Genomic DNA, 21,039 nt, shown 5'->3' with positions numbered 1-21,039 from the left:
GTGATGGATTCTCCATCACTGATAATTTTTAAACCAAGATTGAATGTTTTTCTAAAAGATCTGCTTTTGCAATTATGTTGGGGAAGTTCAATGTCCTGTGTTATACACGAGGTCAGACTAGATGATCACAATGGGACCTTCTGGCCTTAAAATCTATATACAATTGGTCAGTTCAGTAGGTAGTTGAGCAGTACTCTTCCTCGCGGATGTTAACCTCTCAGATAGACTCCAAGAGTAATGCTTTTTGCCATCTATGGCTGGCTAGGAGACCCACCCTGGCAGATGAAGAACTGAACTGGCCCCAGTTATACATGCCTTTGTCATCTTCCATCAGGTTTACAGCAATGCAATATACCTGGGCATGAAGCCTTCTGCCTTCAGGAAACTCCAGCTAATCCAGAATGTGGCCGTACATCTTTTCAGAAAGATGAACTACTGCAAGCACATCAAATCTAGCCTCTGCTCTCTACATTGGCTTTCTATTTAGAATACTGTGTCAAGTTCAAGGTCTCTAACCTTATCCTCAAGGTGCACAATTGCCACGGCCCAGGATATCTAGATCACCTAAAGCTTTGGGATAAGGACTATAGTTAACAACTCTGCTGCTTCAGCACAGTGGAATTTTCTACTACAAGAGTAAAAAATGTTTATGCAGGAGATAGGGTACTTTTTCAGAAGCTGCTCCCAGATTGCTGAACAAATTCCCACCAGACCCAAGAACTATCACAAACTTCACTACCTTCTTCTGCACATGCAAAGTGCACTACATTTATTTCGCTTTCTTTAATATGAACACATTTTTATATTTATTTTAAAACTCCAAACAATACACTGCACACATAACAGAGTATTAGAGAAAGCGAAACACATGAGACATGTGCCATGTAGCTTAATGTGCTACTGGCATTCATGCTATCATGTTAAGATTGGTACAAGAACGTCTATAAAGTAAAATAGGACGACAAATGCTTGTTAAATAAATCCCTCATGATACCTGAACCATGGAACACTGGTGTCTGCCTAACTGAAGGGGCTGAGGACTTGAGAGCTCATATGGATCAGATAGGGGTGCAGATAGAACCAGCCCAGATCAACAACACAAAAAAGGTGATTATAGTTGCCTTTCATTTATTATAAAAACAAAAAATTTCAGATTAAATAAAAAGCCTTGTAAACTGGTGAAGGACTAAATGTTTTTAAAAAGGAGTTGTACAATAGCTTCAATTAAAAAAGAATATTAACCTGCCTTTTTTAAAAGGATATCAAAACAGTTGCCCCATTGTTAGCTAGTAAAAACTAAGAGCAAATAATACACAAAGAAAACGATACAATGGGAAATACAGGATTAAGTTCTCCTGTATCCTAATATCAAGTTTTCCAGAACAAAGTTTAGCCGCTTACCCTTCTAAACACCATTATCTTCCGAACCCTCAAAGTCAAAAAATGGCAACTCAAAGACTCTTATATAGTACATACAAGGCTGAACTATTATATTAATGAAAATTCTCTCTCACCCTTAAGCAGGTCATAGCACCAAACTCTTCTTATGGTACTTCTTAGCCTTGCATCTTTTAAATGGTTATTTAGTTTTACAGCTCACCTTCTAAGCCTCCAGCTAGTAAGCTAACTCCACCAAAAGTTATGCGCACACTACAAACTTTCTACTTATTTCTGAGCCCCCAGCCGCAATGTTTTCTATTGACAGTCTTAGGCACCTAGGATTAAAACATAAAATACAAACATTTATATTAAAAATTCTGTATTGTGTCAAATGAAATAATCATTTGTGTACAAATGTATACATGACAAAAATAAAACAATCTTCTTGAACAACATTGTGTAAAAAAGTGCTTGCTGTTCAGATTTATTAGTTCCACAAGCAACAGGCTCAAATGGAATCACTCAACACTGAATTTGTTAAAGGGCTAATTTAAGGCACAGAAATCCCACCATTTATCAAAAGGCAAGAGTAGGAATTAGCCCCATTAGGTTTTATCGCTGCTCACATGTTATGTTTCGTTAATGCCTGCAAGTTTTGAACATACTAGTAGCTGAGTAGAATTTCAAGTCAAATTTCTATCTTTGAAAAGAAGTAGGAATTAAAATGGTGTTTAACTTTTAGATAAAGCTAGTATTGTCTCATCTTTTAATTCGAAACAGCCTTTTTTTTTGTGCGTGCACTATTTCTATATTTTTTCACTGATGTTTTCTGTTGTGTGGCTTACCTGGGATTTTTATCTCATGGTTATAGACCGTACTTACTCCAATACTGAATAACTATTAGGGCCTTAATTTCTAAATCAGTAACTATGGTAAAGGTATGCAATATTGCTCATGAAGTTAATTTTAACAAAATACTTCATCTTACACTGCAACAAACAACTAAAATACATTTAGAATGTTCTAGATTGTTTTGAGCTACTTTTTCCATGTAATGGATTGTGGCACAGCACAACACAGGTGGATTTGCAATGGAACTTTATAAGAAAGAACCCAGAAACTGATTTATACATCTTTGTAGTCCAGGTGCACAGTTTTAAAAAAGCAAAAAAACAAAACAAAAGAAACAGAAAATTCTATATCTGTTTCTCTGATTTCCTACACAGAAAATCAAACTTAAAAAGCTTACATTTCCTATGATGCTGTTTGCAAAAGAACAGGAAAAGCTAAGCAGTTTAGTGAAGGAAATCATGAGGGCTCACCCATTTGCCCTATTTGTTGCTTTCATTGAATCCTTTATACACAAATCTTAACATCTCTGCATTCCAACTCTGAATGTACAATGATCACGTGTGTCAAACTAAGGCTAAAAATACAGATCTGACACCAACCCAGTATGGTCAATGTAATTATTGACAAAACCAATCACAGAATACAGTTGTGATACTATACTTGTGGGCAAGGAAGCACTTTCGTTTTAAATTCCAGTTTTTAGTGTTTGATTTTCTGAGAAATTATGTTTAGCCTACATTTTCTCTTGCCATTTCTGAGTTACCTATGTGAATTGTTACTTAAAAAAATCCATCTTTCATGCTATTTTTATACTTGAATAAACTCTGGATTAAAAATCTTCAGAACTGACATATATATAGTCCTCCATGAGGAACATTTAATTTGCAGCATTTGAAAAATGTGCTGCTTCACAAAACACCAGCTTCCTAACCAGCGTAAGTGATCACTGGGCACAAATATCTACATATACCCACTTGAGTGTGTGTGTATATGTAGGGCTATCCATGTATATATCATTCTCAGGACTGACATTAAGCCCAGGTAATCATCTTCTTCCCCTAAACTCCCCACCTACTTGCAATGGATGAGTCTCACCAGGTTCAGAGTTATTTCTGCTAGGTCCTATTGCCAGCAATCTCTAATTTTACACTCTCCCTCCACAACACAGTGCAGTGTGGGGTACAGAGCCTCAAAACAAAAAAATCTGTAATGAATCTGTGTTTGAGACTTCAATCTAACAATATTGGCTTCTTTAAGAAAAGAACATAAAATGTAATGCAAATACATAAGCTAATGCAACATTACAGAGAAGATTTTAAGCATGTAAGCCAGGAAAGTCAAAGCTCTAGTTTCCTAGAGCCCCTGCAACTCTATCACATTGCACATACTTTACTATGGCAGTACAAGAACACTATATACATTAAGAAAATGCTACATATTCATGCAATGTTCTCAAGTTATGGCTGCCATGGGAATCATAATTTTAATTTTCCTGACTTGTTTAAAATCTAAACTATACTGTTGCATTACACTTGTTTCTTATAATTATTTTTATATAAACATGCACATGGAGTCCATCATTACTTGTTTGTTGGAAAAATGCACAGACCATAAAGCAATTTCAGCATGAGTTCTTCTCACTGACATGTGCATGCAGTTTGTTCCATTAGTCTGCTATATGTGCTTCACAAACATTATTTTCAACACTGATCTTGACAAGCCTTCTCATACATTGTGAATTACTTTTCCAGAAAGCAGCAAACTTTGTTGTGCAATTCTCAGGAAAGAGGGGGAAAAAAAAAAACACCAACCGACAACTAAGTTAGGCTCTAAGTAAAAGTTCAAAGACATTCTACATAGTGCGGTTTTCATTATGCTGAGATCCCTTAAGATAGACATTTAAAAGTGCAGGAACATACGTAACAGCATTTGCAACCAACTACATCAGTGACATTTGCTGGATACAAGTCAGAAAGTGACAGTAAACAAAAGTAAAACCCACTGCTGTGTCATAGACCAAATGTTCTGAAATGGGAGGTGGAGGGGGGGAGGGGAGGAAGATTACTTTAAACAACGTAAATCGCAGCCCCGCCCCCCAAACTCCCAATAGTTAGATTTCCTTTTAAAAATAGTCAAAAAATAGAGAAAGCATAATGCTCAAAAATGTAGGTCACTGGACTGCTTTGACTACATATTCCAGTTCACAGTTTGACAGATACATCCCCTCCCCTTCAGGTCACTGAATCTTTCTTCTTTCGGAATGGTGACTTTAGTCTTTTCCATACGCTGCTTTTGGGTTTGGATTTTTTTTCCATGGCCATTATTGCTTCCTTCTCTTTCCTACGTATCTCTCGCACAAGAGCATGAAATACATCATCGATATAATAGCGGAATGCGGCTGAAGTTTCAAAAAAAGGGCAGCTGAATTCTCGGGCTAAAGCTGAGCCTTCTTCTTTGGAGACCTTCAACAAAGTACATATTTGTTAACAAAGCAAAAAGTGTTCATTCCTTCCCTCTTTCTGCTCCCTTTGCCAGTTCCTCTCACTCTTAACCATGTGCATTCTTTCACATTACCTGCTCCTTCTGGAACATCCCCTTTCCATGCATCTCTCTGAAATCTCTCCCTAAAATCAACTTTTCTCTAAACTTTTGTTTACTCCTACTCATTCACCTGATCTTTTAAACATCTGTACTGCATCCTATATCCATAAGACATCCAGCTCCTTGAGGTAGGGACTGGGTCATAATCTGCATTTGTAAATAATGCTTACACCTTTGGCACTATACAAGTAATAAATAGAAAAGGGTTTTAATAGCACTAAATGCAAACAAATCAATCAATCTTGCAAGACCTGAAAAATTAATAAAAACAAATGAGAATGATTGTTAAGATGGAATGACAAGACACGTATTACGTCACAATTAATCTGTTTCCCTGACAGTGTAGGAGTGTTCTCTACTGCAGGTTTTCTAGCCTTTTGTCCAAAATTATGGCGCTTCAGCCACATTCCTGTGGAGACTATTCCACTGACTAAAACATTAAGTCAGGATGATTTTACAGATATTGAGACTATATCTTTCCCCATTCATAACTTTATCTCATTTCATATTTAAACACCCTTTTATCAAATAATTAATCTCCCTTGTTGGTGTTAAACCTGCAACTATCTGAAGGGCAACATGCAACCTCCCCAAGTTGTCAATAGGAAAGTTATATTTCTTCACCTCAGTCACCACCTGTGATTTTTGGTGGTTTTCTCTAAAGCCCATCCGATTTGTCTATCTTTCCTCCCAGAACTGAACACAGCATTTCAGAATATGGGCACACTGGAGCATATGAAGGGACTCTTGATTCCCTGTCCTGTGATATGACTCCTCAGCATATATATCCAACAATGTCCGTGGCATTTTGCTCTCATATCACATTGGAAACTCAATTTCCTGTGCAACCACTACCTGTGGTCTATTTCAGGGTTACTATTTGCCAGATTTTTTCCCCTCACAGTGAATCTGTAATTTGGATTATTCTTCCCCAAATGTTCTAGCTAACACTTTCCCAAGTTGAATCTTATTTTATTTTCTGCCCTTTCTAAATCCCCTTTTATTATTTCTCTATTCTCAATGTACTCACAACCCTTCCTAAAGTATTACTATTTGCAAAGTTGTTCAAGTGCTGTTTAATCCCCTGTGCAGATGCACTCTCCTTTCAGGATAAGAGAAATTGAAAACATAACGGGAGTTGAGGGTTAGAAATTCTAGTGGCAAACAAAACTGTTACCTACCTTTTCGTAACTGTTGTTCTTCGAGATGTGTTGTTCACGTCCATTACACATTAGGTGTGCGCGCACTGCGTGCACAGACGTCGGAAACTTTTTTCCTTAGTGGCTCCCGTCGGGCCGGCAGGGGAGCCACCGCCAGCATGGCGTGGCGTCACGTGCTGGTGCATATATACCCCTGCTGGTGCATATATACCCCTGTCGACCAGATCCCCCTTCAATTCCTTCTTGCCGGAGACTCCGACAGAGGGGAAGGAGGATGGGAAGTGTAATGGACGTGAACAACATATCTCGAAGAACAACAGTTACGAAAAGGTAACCAACCATTTTTTCTTCTTCGAGCGATTGTTCACGTCCATTACACATTAGGTGACTCACAAGCTTACCATAAGACGAGGGTAGGAGTCATGGAACAACTGACTGAAGCACAGCCCTGCCGACTGCCGCGTCCTCTCTGGCCTGTTAATGGACTGCGTAGTGGGCTGTGAATGTGTGTGTCCATAGGTTCCCCAAAGTGTGCTCCCCAGTTGAAGTCCAACGCATCTGTTACCAGCGTCAGAGTGGGCTGTGGTGCAGCGAATGGGATCCCCTTGCAAACCGCCTGCTGACTGAGCCACCAGTGCAGGGAGTCCAATACCTGGGCAGGGATTGTCACTACAAAGTCTAAGGGGTCTCTGCCCAAAATGCCGTTAGTCTTCTTGACAACAACGGCACACTGTTGACTCATATCCAGCTTCTCATCCACTGTAACCCCTAGGTCCTTTTCTGCAGAACTGCTTCCTAGCCATTCGGTCCCTAGTCTGTAACAGTGAATGGGATTCTTCCGTCCTAAGTGCAGGACTCTGCACTTGTCCTTGTTGAACCTCATCAGGTTTCTTTTGGCCCAATCCTCTAATTTGTCTGCTCAATAGGTCTAGACGCTTAGCCTCCTTGGCCTTGGGAGCCGGGGCTTGCTGACCATGTCGTTCCCGTTCGTGGACTGCTAAGCGAACAGGGGGACGGGTGACAAAAGAGGAAGTCATATCCCTTGGAAGGGGCAAAGTACTTCCTCTCTAAGCCCTTTGCTGTTGGCGTGCTAGAGGCTGGGGTTTGCCAGACCATCTTGTAGTTGGACTGGATTGACTTTATGAGCGGAAGCACAATTCTAGAAGGGCCTTCGGGGCTTAAGATGTCCACCATAGGATCCTCCTGCTCTACTGCTTCCTCCACCTATAGGCCCAAGTTCTGGGCTACTCTGCGGAGCAGCTCCTGGTGCGCTCTGTGGTCAATCGGAGGAGGCCCCCACACCGCTGTGCCCGCTACAGCTTCATCTGGGGATGACAAAGAGGTGAGGGCTTTCTGCGTCTCCTCCTCCAGACCTTCTTGCCCTTCCTCGCAAGCTGGGGGGCTCATCTGGGTCCTGCCTGACTGCCTGCCTCGCGACAGCACCAGGCTCAGTGCTGCTTCCGGTCTCCTGTGTTCCAGAGAAGCATCTGGTGGCCTGGATACCGTGGCCTCCTTGGGTGCAGAGGGGTGCCTGTGCGGGGACCGGGACCAATACACCGAATAGCCAGATCTCGAGGCTCTGAAGGAGGGCCCTTCCTGTTGGTGATAGGCCCATGGTATCCAAAAGGGCCACTGTCCTGGCGGGTCTCACTGGGGATGCCACAGGGCTCCCTGATAGCCGGTGCCCTGCGGGCATAGCTAGAGCGGCTTGAGTCCACCTTGGATTCCGAGGAAGGTGACGTCGAAAGCCAAGGCGGTGCCATAGAACGGTGCTGCTGGGAGGCTGGAGAACAGCTCCTCGCTGACCGGTACCGATACTCCTGGGACTGGGATCGTTGGCTTCTGCTGGGGCTTGGGGACTTCAGTCTTGTGTCGCCTTGGTGCCAGCCTGGCGATGGCGCCAGGGAGCGATGCACTGACTGAGCCGGTGCCGTATGTTGGCTGAAATCCGGTGCCCTCGAGTCAGGGGCAACCGGGAATCCACAGAGGCTGAGCTCGACCGGGACCGACGTTGGGAGCAGTGCCGGGATGGTGACCTCGATCGGCGAACCGTTGCCGGCTTGCCTCTGGACAGCACTCTAGGTGATGGTGCCGCAGGCTTCTCTTTGGCAGGGAGGGGGCTTGCCACCGACAACTCGAGCAGGTCCTTTGCCGCCTCAAAGGTGTCTGGTGTGGAGGGCTGTTCTAGGAGCTCCTCCAGTCCTTCCTCCGCACTCAAGGCACTTAGCCCAGGGCTCAACGGGCTCGTCGGCGCCGGAGCCACCAGTGCCGGAGCATGTCCTGGGGCAGCACTGCCCTTTAGAGCGCTTGGTTCTTTTGCTTGTGTCGCCTTCTTATGCGGGGAGCGCCCTCAGCTTTTAGGCTGGCCCGGAGACCATGCTGGTGAGGTCGAACGGTGCCAGGGCCTGTCTTGTTGCCTCGGTGCAGTATGCTTGCAGTGGCCCATCGGTGCCGGATTGCAAAGTAACGCTGGCGCCGAGGCCTGATGGCCCGAGGCCAAAGGTTGCAGCGCAGCCTCCACGAATAGCTGCTTGAGGCGGAAGTCTCTTTCTTTCTTAGTCCTTGGCTTAAAAGCCATACAGATCTTGCAACGTTCAGTCTGATGCGACTCCCCCAGGCAACGGAGACACAAGTCGTGGGGATCATGAATAGGCATAGGCTTGTGGCACGTGGCACAAGCCTTAAAGCCTTGGGCCTGCGGCATGCCCTGCAGCCCAGGGCTGGTGTTGGAGACAACTTCCAAAAACCTAAAACAAAGGAATCTTAACTAACTACTAACTGCTGATAACTATGCTAAGGGACACTCGCAATTGAGAGATAGAGAGCTGTTCCGACGCCAGGGGGGTTGGGTTGGCAGGGGTATATATGCACCAGCATGAGAGGCCACGCTGGTGGGGGCTCCCCTGCCAGCCCGACGGGAGCCACTAAGGGAAAAAGTTTCTGATGTCCGTACATGCGGCGCGCACACACCTAATGTGTAATGGATGTGAACAATCACTCGAAGAAGAAACCCAGGTATTCAAAGCTGAAAACTGATGAGTTTGAGATTATGTCATGTCTATTAACATTAGTATTCCATAATAAAACCACCTGTAGTTTAGAGATCCTGCATTCTGTGCTTACCACCATTGCATCACATCCCCCTTTCAACATTACTAATACAAATATTAAATTTATTTTAAACATTAAATCAAGAGCAAAAAATGTAATTTAAGGAAAAGGAATAAGCAAATACACGTAGGATAAACCACAGCATTATGTTTTAAGTAGAGCTGTCGATTAATCACAGTTAACTCATGCGATTAACTAAAAAAAATTAATTGCAATTTTAATTGCACTGTTAAACAATACCAATTGAAATTTATTAAATATTTTGGATGTTTTGCTACATTTTCATATATATTGTATTCTGTGTTTTAATTGAAATCAAAGTGTATTATTTTTTATTACAAATATTTGCACTGTAAAAATGAAATAAAAAATAGTATTTTTCAATTCACCTCATACAAGTACTATAGTGCAATCTCTTTATTTTGAAAGTGCAACTTAAAAATGTAGATTTTCTTTGTTACATAACTGCACTCAAAAACAAAACAATGTAAAACTTCAGAGCCTACAAGTCCACTCAGTCCTACTTCTTGTGCAGCCAATCACTAAGACAAACAAATTTGTTTACACTGGAGATTATGCTGCCCTCATCTTACTTACAGTGTCACCATAAAGTGAGAACACAAGTTAGCGTGGCACTTTTGTAGCCGGCATTGCAAGGTATTTACGTGCCAGATATGCTAAACAGTCGTACGCCTCTTCATGCTTCGGCCACCATTCCAGAGGACATGCTTCCACGCTGATGACACTTGTTACAAAAATAATGTGCTAATTAAATTTGTGACTGAACTCCTTGGGGGAGAATTGTAAGTCCCCGGCTCTGTTTTACTCGCATTCTGCCATATATTTCATGTTATAGCAGTCTCAGATGATGACCCAGCATGTTGTTCGTTTTAAGAACACTTTCACCGCAGATCTGACAAAACGCAAAGAAGGTATCAGTGTGAGATTTTTAAAGATAGTTACAGCATTCGACCCAAGGTTTAAGAATCGGAAGTGCCTTCCAAAATCTGAGAGGGATGAGGTATGGAGCGTGCTTTCAGAAGTCTTAAAAGAGCAGCACTCCGAAGTGGAAACTACAGAACCTGAACCACCAAAAAAGAAAATCAACCCTCTGCTACTGGCATCTGATTCAGATAATGAAAATAAACGTGCATCGGTCCGCAGTGCTTTGGACTGTTATCAAGCAGAACCCATCATCAGCATGGATGCATGTCCCCTGGAATAGTGGTTGAAGCATGAAGGGACGTATGAATCTTTAGCACATCTGGCACGTAAATATCTTGCGAGGCCAGCTACAACAGTGCCATGCGAACGCCTGTTCTCACTTTTGGTGACTTTGTAAACAAGAAGCAGCAGCATTATCTCCCGCAAATGTAAACAAACTTGCTTGTCTGAGTAATTGGCTGAACAAGAAGTAGGACTGAGTGGACTTGCAGGCTCTAAAATTTTACATTGTTTTATTTTTGAATGCAGTTTTTTTTGTACATAATTCTACATTTGTAAGTTCAACTTTCACAATAAAAAGAGATTGCACAACAATACTTATATTAGGTGAATTGAAAAATACTATTTCTTTTGTTTTTTCACAGTACAAATACTTGTAATAAAAAATATAAAGTGAGCACTGTGCACTTCGTATTCTGTGTTGTAACTGAAATCAATATATTTGAAAATGTAGAAAACATCCAAAAATATTAAAATAAATGGTATTCTAGTATTATTTAACAGCGTGATTAATCACAATTAATATTTTTAATCACTTGACAGCCCTAGTTTTAAGATATACACCTTCTGAACTCCTTTGGATAGTTTACCTGTCGGAGCAGTGTCAGATCAGATTTGTTCCCCACAAGAACCACAGGAGTGTCATCAGTGCGCCGAACACGGTAGATGAGCTGTTTGAACTCACGCACTTCATGAAAACTGCGTCGGTCCGTAATTGAATAACAGATGATAAATCCCTCACCTGCCCTCATGTACTGGTCCCGCATAGCTGTAAACTCTGCCTAGAAAGAATGTTATATTTCAATTCTCGTACAAGCTCAGCAGCTATTGATCATCTCATCACTGTCAGCCCTCTATCCATTCTAAGAACAGCTATATGCCACGCAACATACTGGTTTGCTTATGCCACACATTGTCCACTGGAAAAAACTGGAGATTTTATGGATTCTCCCTATCTGAAATATTAAACACCTGAAATACACAATTAAAATTGCAACATGTAGCAGTCAGAGTTAAAAGAACGTTATGAACAGTTTGTTTCCTTTCTGTCCTTTAACACATCAAACAAAATATTGTGAAAATTTGGGACCCATATACGAAGCAAATGAAAGGCATGAGTTTCTGTTGTTTCAGGGAAGGGTAAGAATGTTGGCACCTCTTCGTTTGTATATATTATGTATAAAAAAAGGACAATGGAAAATGGAGAAACAATAAAGCAGGGTACAAAACAAATGCACATTGTGTGGTTACCAACAAATACAATATGTTGGGGAAATGGGATGATTCAGGAGACAAAACTAGAACAAAGAAAAGTTAGAGATAAGCAATACATTTTTAAAGGATCTTTGTGAATATGCCTGGCCTTTAGTTCCATCCTATTCATATTTTTATTGCTCACATACCTGTCCTGCTGTGTCCAAAATATCCAAATTTGCAGGTTCATCATCAATCCGTATTCGTATTTTATAAGCATCCTCTGTGGATTTAGAAGGAGGGTAGGGGGTAACAGAAGTTCAGTAAAACTACAGTACTGATCTCATGCATACAACAAAATACTACTACTGAGCATTTGATATAAAGCAATGGAAAATACATTATTACAATTGATTTTATAAAGTAAGAATTCAGTTTTGCACACCTTAATAAAGACATTCTCTCTCTCAGACTAATGGGCCTTTCCCAACTGAGGTGAACAGGCAGACAAATAAAATAAAATAAAATAAAATAATCCTAATGGCAGCCACCAACAGAACTGCCAATTTCCTAAACAGGATAAATTACTAAGTATATGTCTACACAACAAGCACAACAGCACAACTATGCCACTGTAGTGTAGACACTGACTACAGCAACGGAACAGGTATTTCCGTCACCATAGTAAAACCACCCCCTTGTGAGGCAGTAGCTAAACTGATGAAAGAATTCTTCCGTCAACCTAGCTTTGTCTACAATGGAGGTTAAGTCATCCTAAATACGTTGCATAGGGCATGAAATTTTTCACAGTCCTGTGAGACATAGCTAAAATGACCTGAGTTTCAGGTGTAGACCAGGCTTTAGAAAGATAAACAGATCTTTCCCTCCAAATTAAACTAACCCAAATTAAAAAGATAGTTAAGACCCAGATAGACTGCGAAAGAGCTACAAAAGGATCTCTCAAAACTGGGTGATTGGGCAACAAAATGGTGGATGAAATTTAATGCTCATAAATGCAAAGTGATGCCCATTGGAAAGCATAATCTCAACTATACACACAAAATAATGGGGTCTAAATTAGCGATTACCACTCAAGAAAGATCTTGGGAGTCATTGTGGATAGTTCTCTGAAAACACCCACTCAATGTGCAGCAGCAGTCAAAAAAGCGAACAGAATGCTGGGAATAATTAAGAAAGGGATAGATAATAGGACAGAAAATAATGTTGCCTCTATTAATCCATGGTATGCCCACATCTTGAATACTGTGTGCAGATGTGGTCGCCCCATCTCAAAAAAGAGATAGTGGAATTGGAAAAGTTTCAGAAAAGGGCAACAAAAATTATTAGGGGTATGGAACGGCTTCTGTATGAGGAGAGATTAATAAGACTGGGACTTTTCAGCTTGGAAAAGAGATGGATAAGGTGAGATATGATTGAGGTCTATAAAATCACTGGTGTAGAGAAAGTAGATAAGGAAGTGTTGTTTACTACTTCTCATAACACAAGAACTAGGGGTCACTAAATTCAATTAATAGGCAGAAGGTTTAAAACAAATAAAAGGAAATATTTCTTCACACAGCGCACAGTCAACCTGTAGAACTCCTTGCTGGAGGATGTTGTGAAGGCCAAGACCATAACAGGATTAAAAAAAACTAGATAAATTCATGGAGGATAGGTCCATCAATGGCTATTAGCCAGGCAGGGCAGGAATGGGGTCCCTAGCTTCTGTTTGCCAGAAGCTGGGAATGTGCGACAGGGGATGGATCACTTGATTATTACCTGTTCTGTTCATTCCCTCTAGGGCATCTGGCACTGGCCACTGTCAGAAGACAGGATACTGGGCTAGATGGACCCTTGGTCTGACCCAGTAGGGCCATTCTTATGTTAAAAAACGTCACCAAAAGGTGCTCAGATGTTATAGTCATGGGCACACTATAAGAACCTGAATAGAAACTCAAGTTCTCCTTTCCATTTGATCAGATTCTCCTGTCAACACTAATGGGCTGAGTGACAACTCCAAAAAAGGTAGACTGAATAAAACAGACAGCTAGTGTCAGAAGATCTCAAAGCAGGAGCTAGTAACAACACTTTTTATTTGGAGACAAAGATTGCAGAAGGTCCTGATCCATGGCTAAGGCTCCTACGCGCCATGGTAATACAAATAATAAACAGTAAAATCCTATAGGATTCTGAAAAATCATGGTGCCATGGCCGGCAAGTATCGAAGGCGGGGGGAGGTTGTGCCTCCCCAAACAGCCTTGCGTGATCCCGCCGACACTCCACCCCCAGACCCCTTCCTGCTTCTGGGCTGTGTGCTGCAGGGGTCTTTCCCCCCCACCCGGTGGCCAGAGCCCCAGGTTGGGGCTAAGGGGGGCCGGCCTGCACTCTGGGGCTGGGTGAGGGAGGATGTGCTGCCCTCCTGATGTGCCGGGGCTGGGGCCCATGCTGCCTGCTCACCTGCCTGGCACTCGGGGGGCGGGGGAACCATCCGCCCTCCCAGCACTCCAGGGCTGGGCCATGCCACCTGCCAATGGCCAGGGGACCTATGCCGCCTGCTCAGGCGCTTCGGGGCTGGTGGTCCTCGGGCAGCCTGGGGCGGGGGGAAAAGAGGGGAGTTGGCTGCCACGCCAGGAAGGGGGGACGGGACGGGACTCCGGGCTCCGGCGGTAGGGGCAGGACCTCAGGCAGAAGGGGTAGTCCGGGCGGCGGGCAGAGGACTCCATGCGCTGCCTTCATCTTCAGGCACCGCCCCCCGCAGCTCCCACGGCCAGGAACGGGGAACTGCGACCAATGGCAGCTTTGGGGGAGGTACCCGCAGGCAAGAGCAGCAGCAGAGCCCTCTGCCCACCCCCACCCCCACGACGTGGTGCCGGCTGCTTCCGGGAGCAGCACGAGGCCAGAGCAGGCAGGCAGGGAGCCTGTCCTAGCCCCAGTGAGCGCCGCTGCCACCCTGGAGCCACTCCAGATAAGTGGTGCCGGACCAGAGCCTGCCCCCGAACACCTCCGGCACCCTGCATCCCAACTCCCTGCCCTGAGCCCCCTGCTGTACCCCACACCCCTCCTGCACCCCCAACCCCCTGTCCTGAGCCCCCTCCTGTACTCTGCATACCCTCCTGTGCCCCAACCCCTTACCCTGAGATCCCTGCCGTACCCCACCCCTCTCCTGCACTCCGACCCCTTGCCCTGAGCCCCTTCCTACACAGTGCACCCCCTCCAACACCCCGCACGCCCTCCCGCACCCCAACCCCCTGCCCCAACCCTACATTCATGGTCCTGCATGCAATTTCTCCACCCAGATGTGGCACTCGGGCCAAAAAGTTTGCCCACCCCTGCTCTAGAGTCATCTGCTAAAGAAATGTTAAGGTTGCTGGCTCTGCTAATTCTCCTGGTTTATATGTGGAAGGGTAAATCTGTTGACTCATATTTTCGACAAAAGACGTGGGAAAATCAAATGGAACACGCAAGAGATAATTTAGCTGAACACAAGTATTTTGGGCAGTTACTCTCCCCCTCCTTTCAATCTGCTGCACATTTATAAAAAGTAGCAATAACAAGGAAACAAAAGGCAGTTGTGTATGACAAACTATCACACTGCACAGCAAATGTGGTATGACAGAAGAGATGATGGCCATCAAGAGGTCTTATTTTTGTTATTAGTCTGTTAATTGTGACTGGCAGTTAACTTATTTTAGTCTTTAAACTTTTTCTGCAAGTATTTAATAATACCTAGCTCCTATATAACACTTTTCACCAGTAGATCTCAAAATATTTGAAGGGAGATAAAGTATCATTATCTCCATTTTACAGATGGAGAAATTGATTCATAGATTCCAAAGCCAGAAGGGACCATTGTGATCATCTTCCTGGTCTGACCTCCTGAACAACATAGGCCATAGAAATTCCACAAAATAATTCTTAGAGTACATCTTTTAAAAAAGCTTCCAATCTTGATTTAAAAATGGTCAGTGATGGAGAATCCATCATGACCCTTATAAATTGCTCCAATGGTTAATTATTCTCACTGTTAAAAATGCACACCTCATTTCAAGCATGAATTTGTCTAGCTTCAACTTCCAACCATTGGATTGTTTTATACCTTTCTCTGCTAGACTGAAGAACCCATTATTAATTATTTGTTCTTTGCACAGAGAACAAATAGACTAATCAGGTTATCCCTTAAGATTCTCTTTATTAAAAGAAACAGATTTAAGAAGGTCAATCTATCACTATAAGACAGGTTTTCTAACTCCCATTGCTCTTCTCTGAACTCTCTCCAATTTTTCAGCATCCTTCTTGAACTCTGGACAACACGTCTTGTATACAGTATTTCAGCAGTGACTACACCAGTGCCAAATACAGAGTTAAATAACTTCTTTACTTGTACTCAGGATTCCACTGTTTATGCACTCCAGGATCACATTAACCCTTTTGTCTAAAGCATTGAACTGAAAGCTCACATTCAGCTGATTATCCACAATGGCCCCCAAATCTTTTTTAGAGTCACGCTACCCAGGATAGAGTCTCCCATCCTGAAAGTATATTTGTCCCCTAGATTACCTATATACATTTAGCCGTATTAATACGCATAATATGCTCAGTTTACAAAGTGATCCAGATCACTCTGTATTAGTGACCTGTCCTCTTCATTGTTTACCACTCATCCAATTTGTATCATGACCAACTTTATCAGTGATTATTTTGTTTTCTTCCAGGTCACTGCTAAAAATGTTAAATAGCACAAGGCCAAGAACAGATCCTTATGGAAGCCTACTAGAAAGACACGTGCCCAGTGAGGATTCCACATTTACAATTACATTTTCAGACATATCAGTTTGCCAGCTTTTAATCTATTCAATGTATGCCATGTTAACTTTATACTGCTCTATTTTTTAATGAAAATGTTGAGAGGATGAGCTCGAATGCCTTACAGAAGTGTGAGTATATTACATCAATACTATTACCTTTATCAACCAATCTTGTAATCTCATCAAAAAAGATACCAAGTTAGTTTGACAGGATCTGTTTTCCATAAACTCATGTTGACTGGCATTCATTACAGCCTACTTTAATTCTTTATTAATCCACTCCCATATCATCACCTTGCCCAGGATTGATGTCAGACTGCCTAGCCTATAATTACCCAGGTCATCCTATTTAAATACTGGCACAACATTAGCTTTCTTGCAGACTTCTGGAACTTCCCTACTGTTATACAACTTAATTAAAATCAACATGAATGGTCCAGCGAGCTCCTCAGAGAGCTCTTTTAAAATTCTTGGATGAAAGTTATCTGGACTTGCTGATTTTAAAATGTCTAACTTTAGTATCTGCTGTTTACTCCTGGGGGAATTCTGCGCCATTGCACAATGCAGAATTTGTGCAGAAATTATTGTGTGCACAGAATTTTCTGTAAATATCTTTAAAGTTCTGGCCATTAGTTCTGTTCCTAGCACAGCTCATAATCCTCTTTGCAGACTTTGGACTCGTAACAACTTGTCTAGCTATTGCTGACATGATTATGAATGCTTTGTTTGCAGCTGAGTTTCTGGTTTTCTTTAGCATATAAGGTTCACAGTAAATGATTCCACAAAAACTACTTTTTAACTTGCAAAAGCAGAGACAGATATTGGAGAGGTTTTTCTTACCAATGGTAGGATCATGGTCCTCTGGGAACCGGTGGCTGATGAACTGCATGGTCATAGCTGAAAATTAACATTGGATAACTACAATTACACAGGTGATTTCTAGTCCTCCTGATTAACATCACAGGCGTAGGTGGAAACATGATAATGGACAGAGAATATTTAGAATTACTGATTACACAGATTTCAGAGTAGCAGCTGTGTTAGTCTGTATCCGCAAAAAGAATAGGAGTACTTGTGGTACCTTAGAGATTAAAATTTGAGCATAAGCTTTCGTGGGCTACAGCCCACTTCATCAGATGCATAGAATGGAACATATAGTAAAAAAAAATATATATATATATATATACACACACACACACACACACACACACACACACAGAGAACATGAAAAGGTGGAAGTAGCCATACCAACTGTAAGAGGCTAATTAATTAAGATGTATTATCAGCAGGAGAAAAAAAAAGCTTTTGTAGTGATAATCAAGATGGCCCATTTTAGACAATTGACAAGAAGGTGTGAGAAACATTTAAATGGTACAATTGGCATACTATTTTGGCATTCGCTAAAAATTGGAGCACTTCATAGGGAAAATGCACATTTTGTTCACCCTAAATCTCAAAGGCGAATGGTAAAATGTACTTATCAGTAAGGCTACATTTTAACCACGGGTATTTTTAGAAAAGGTCATGGACAGATCATGGGGAGTAAACAAAAATTCATGGCCCGTGACCTGCCATGACTTGTATTATAGACCCCTGACAGAATCTTGGGTGCCCAGAGTGGGGGTGTTGCCTAGGGACACCGTGGTTGCTTGGGGGGGCGGGAGGCTGGGGGTGCCATAGGTGCTCAGGGGTGGGTGGGTAACAGTACCCCCACTGGTGCTGTGGGGGTAGGGTGGGCAAGGCTGGCAGGCTCCCTACCTGGCTCTGCGCAGCTCCCCAGAAGCAGTAACATGTCCCTTGGCTCCTAGGCACAAGTGCGGCCGGGGGCTCTGTGTGCTGCCTCTGACCTGAGTGCCAGCACCACAGCTCCCATTGGCTGGGAATCATGGCCAATGTGAGCTGTGGGGGCAGCGCATATGGGCAGAGACAGTGCGCAGAGCTGCCCGGCCACGCCGGAGGCGTGGGAGGGACATGTCACTGCTTCCGGGGAGCCCCGAGGTAAGCGCCTCCTGGATCCCACATCGCCTCCCATGCCCCAAACCCCCTGCCCTGAGGTTAACCTTAACCCTAACCCCCTTTCCACACCCAAACTCCTGCTGGGGGGAGGGGCAGTAGCCCAAGACTGCCCCAGGAGCAGCCAATGCAGCTGGCCCAAGGGCTGCCCAAGCTGCTCAGGTGGCCCCCGGGCCAGCCGCGCTGGCCACTGCAAGTCACAGAGGTCCCAGAAAATCATAGGTTTCAGAGTAGCAGCCGTGTTAGTCTGTATCCGCAAAAAGCAGAACAGGAGTACTTGTGGCACCTTAGAGACTAACAAATTTATTAGAGCATAAGCTTTCGTGGACTACAACCCACTTCTTCGGATGCATATAGAATGGAACATATATTGAGGATATATATATACACACAGTGAGACAGAGCTCTTTTTCAGGGGGACATATATATATATATCCTCAATATATGTTCCATTCTATATGCATCCGAAGAAGTGGGCTGTAGTCCACGAAAGCTTATGCTCTAATAAATTTGTTAGTCTCTAAGGTGCCACAAGTACTCCTGTTCTGCTTTTTGCAGAAAATCATAGACTCCGTGACAGACTCGCAGCCTTACTTATCAGTATGAAATTGTGAACTATGTTCACACCCATTGCCTATTATTGAACTATATTCTCCCCTATTGCTTATTATTTTCAACTACGGGACTAAGCTTAAAATGGTTTAATACATTAAACGTTTTATAGATATAACATATTAGAACTCTGAAATGTTTACCCTAATCAAGGATTTTCATACATATACGTTCAATTATTGAGAATACAAAGGTAGGAGCTGGGGAAAGATATATTTTTTTAAAAATCTCAAACCAACCCTTATGTAGGTGACCTCTACAGTGAAGCAAAGCACAGGATTGTCCCCCTGAAAAAGAGCTCTGTCTCACTCAAAAGCTTGTCTCTCTCACCAACAGAAGTTGGTCCAATGAAAGATATTACCTCACCCACCTTGTCCCCCTCACAGTGGGTACCTCCACAGTACAGCAGCGAGCAAACCCATTCTTCAGCTATGGGGGCCGCCGCGCTCAGCAGTGACTGAGATTAAAGCTCTGCCCCATTACAGCTGCTCTCGGACCTTGACCGGCCCCTGGGGCTTCCGAGACCTCCCACGGGACAGCCTCTCCCCTGACTACTGAGCCAAAGTCGCCACACCCCGGCAGGCCCGAGACACCCACCGCTCTTGCCCACGCCGCCAGCTCCCAGCATCACCAGTTTATACTCGCGGGATTGTCCTAAGGCGCCACCGCCCTGGCGGGCTCCAGAGTCCATCTCCCCCGGCGCCAGGAAAAACGCCGCCGCCTGCAGGGAGAAAATGTGTGTCAGGAACCGGCCGGGAGGGGGTGGAGCGGGCCGGAGCCACGGGGTCTCCACAGGCTCTCTCCGCCCCGATCCGGGCTGCATCTCCCCCACCCCAAAACCCGCAACTCACCGTGTCAGGGACTCCGGCCTTCTCCGCGTCGCATCCTCCCGTCCGCACTGACAGGGCCCGTGGAGGGCAGGACCCCACCGGCCCAGGACCGGCGCACCACCGTCTCAGACCCTTCTCACAGCAAACCAAAATGGCGGCGGCAGCGGCTCTGCGGCCTTAGGCCGAGCGAGCGCTTCAGGCCCCGCCCGCGTACGGACCCGCCCCTTCCGTGTAGGGACGCATCAGGAGCAAGGGCAGCGCTGCACCCAAAGGTGGAAGAGGGACTGTCCCCGAGTCCCTCGCTGCCGGTCCTTCGTCCTTTCGGCAAATCGCTTACCTTCCTCGATTCTTCTCACACACCATCCTCTAGTGAAAAGCAGCCTTGTGTGTATAACTTTAATAGGTGGTCAGGCCGGTCAGCAGGATGATCCTCTACAGCTGAAACGCACTTCCTTTCCCCAGCCACCCCACAATATCTCCTAAGCATTTAATTTTAAAAGTAAGTTTACTCAGCCAGTTTCTGGCTTTTGTACATTTATGTCTGCTAATAATTAAAGTCAAAAAGACTATCTGGTAGTTTCTAGCTACCTCGCTATAATTAGCGGCAAGTAAACACGGTTATGGTCAGATTTCAAAACACTGGGAAACTATTAAACGGAGAGACTGGCCCCCTTGACTTTGATTTCAGTGGGACTACTCATCCTCTTAAAGAAAAGCAAGTGCATAAGTGTTTGCAGGACTGGGGTTTATTAAAAATAGTTTATGGGAATTGGTTTTAAAAGCAGGTGATAAGATATGGTGCTCTAAGCATAGCATATACATATATATAAATAAAATCAAACCCAACAATAAAAGCCCTGCAAAACCAAAGCACTACATTGCATAAACAATTCTGCCCTTGTACAGAGGATGAGAGAGAAAGAGAAGGGGAAAAAAAGTCACATGACAGAAGTTAGTCACATTGCTTAATGCACTAGGAAAGGGGCTCAGATATTGCAGTGATGAGGGTAGCAAAAGAACCTAAATAGAACAGAACAAAAACTTATCTATATATTTTTTTTAATTGTAGACCAAGTTTAAGTGGAGAATTTCCTTTACATTTTTTTATTTCTAGATTGCTTGCTACCACAAATGAGCAGAACTAAATGGTCCAACTGGTTTAAAAAAATCCATTTTTTGATACTATTTTAAAAGATGCGATATGTGGCCCATTGTTTTTCTGCTCCTTTGCGCTCACACAAAGTTCTGTCAAATAGA

The 21,039-nt window shown here is 43.5% G+C and overlaps 1 protein-coding gene across 5 annotated transcripts; it reads right to left on the bottom strand.

The window, feature by feature from the left end:
• Nucleotides 1-4,086: 4,086 nt before the first annotated feature.
• On the bottom strand, nucleotides 4,087-20,695 carry RIT1 (Ras like without CAAX 1). Of its 5 annotated transcripts, none has more exons than XM_034793201.1 (6): nucleotides 19,803-20,695; nucleotides 19,550-19,679; nucleotides 17,168-17,224; nucleotides 11,732-11,805; nucleotides 10,919-11,110; nucleotides 4,087-4,694 (listed from the first exon to the last, which is right to left on the bottom strand). In XM_034793201.1, the coding sequence occupies exons 2-6, from the start codon at nucleotides 19,641-19,643 to the stop codon at nucleotides 4,464-4,466; spliced, it is 648 nt and encodes a 215-aa protein (XP_034649092.1). In that variant the 5' UTR covers nucleotides 19,644-19,679; nucleotides 19,803-20,695; the 3' UTR covers nucleotides 4,087-4,463. The 5 variants fall into 5 exon arrangements, with proteins under 5 accessions (XP_034649092.1, XP_034649093.1, XP_034649091.1 ...); XM_034793202.1 differs by having other exon boundaries at nucleotides 19,550-19,676; nucleotides 19,804-20,695; XM_034793200.1 differs by having other exon boundaries at nucleotides 19,550-19,673; nucleotides 19,804-20,695.
• Nucleotides 20,696-21,039: the final 344 nt, after the last annotated feature.

The sequence above is a fragment of the Trachemys scripta genome, chromosome 16 (genome assembly GCF_013100865.1).
Source record: "Trachemys scripta elegans isolate TJP31775 chromosome 16, CAS_Tse_1.0, whole genome shotgun sequence".
Taxonomy (NCBI): domain Eukaryota; kingdom Metazoa; phylum Chordata; order Testudines; family Emydidae; genus Trachemys; species Trachemys scripta.
The sequence above is the reverse complement of the archived record's forward strand: the minus strand, read 5'-3'. Positions and strand labels throughout refer to the sequence as shown.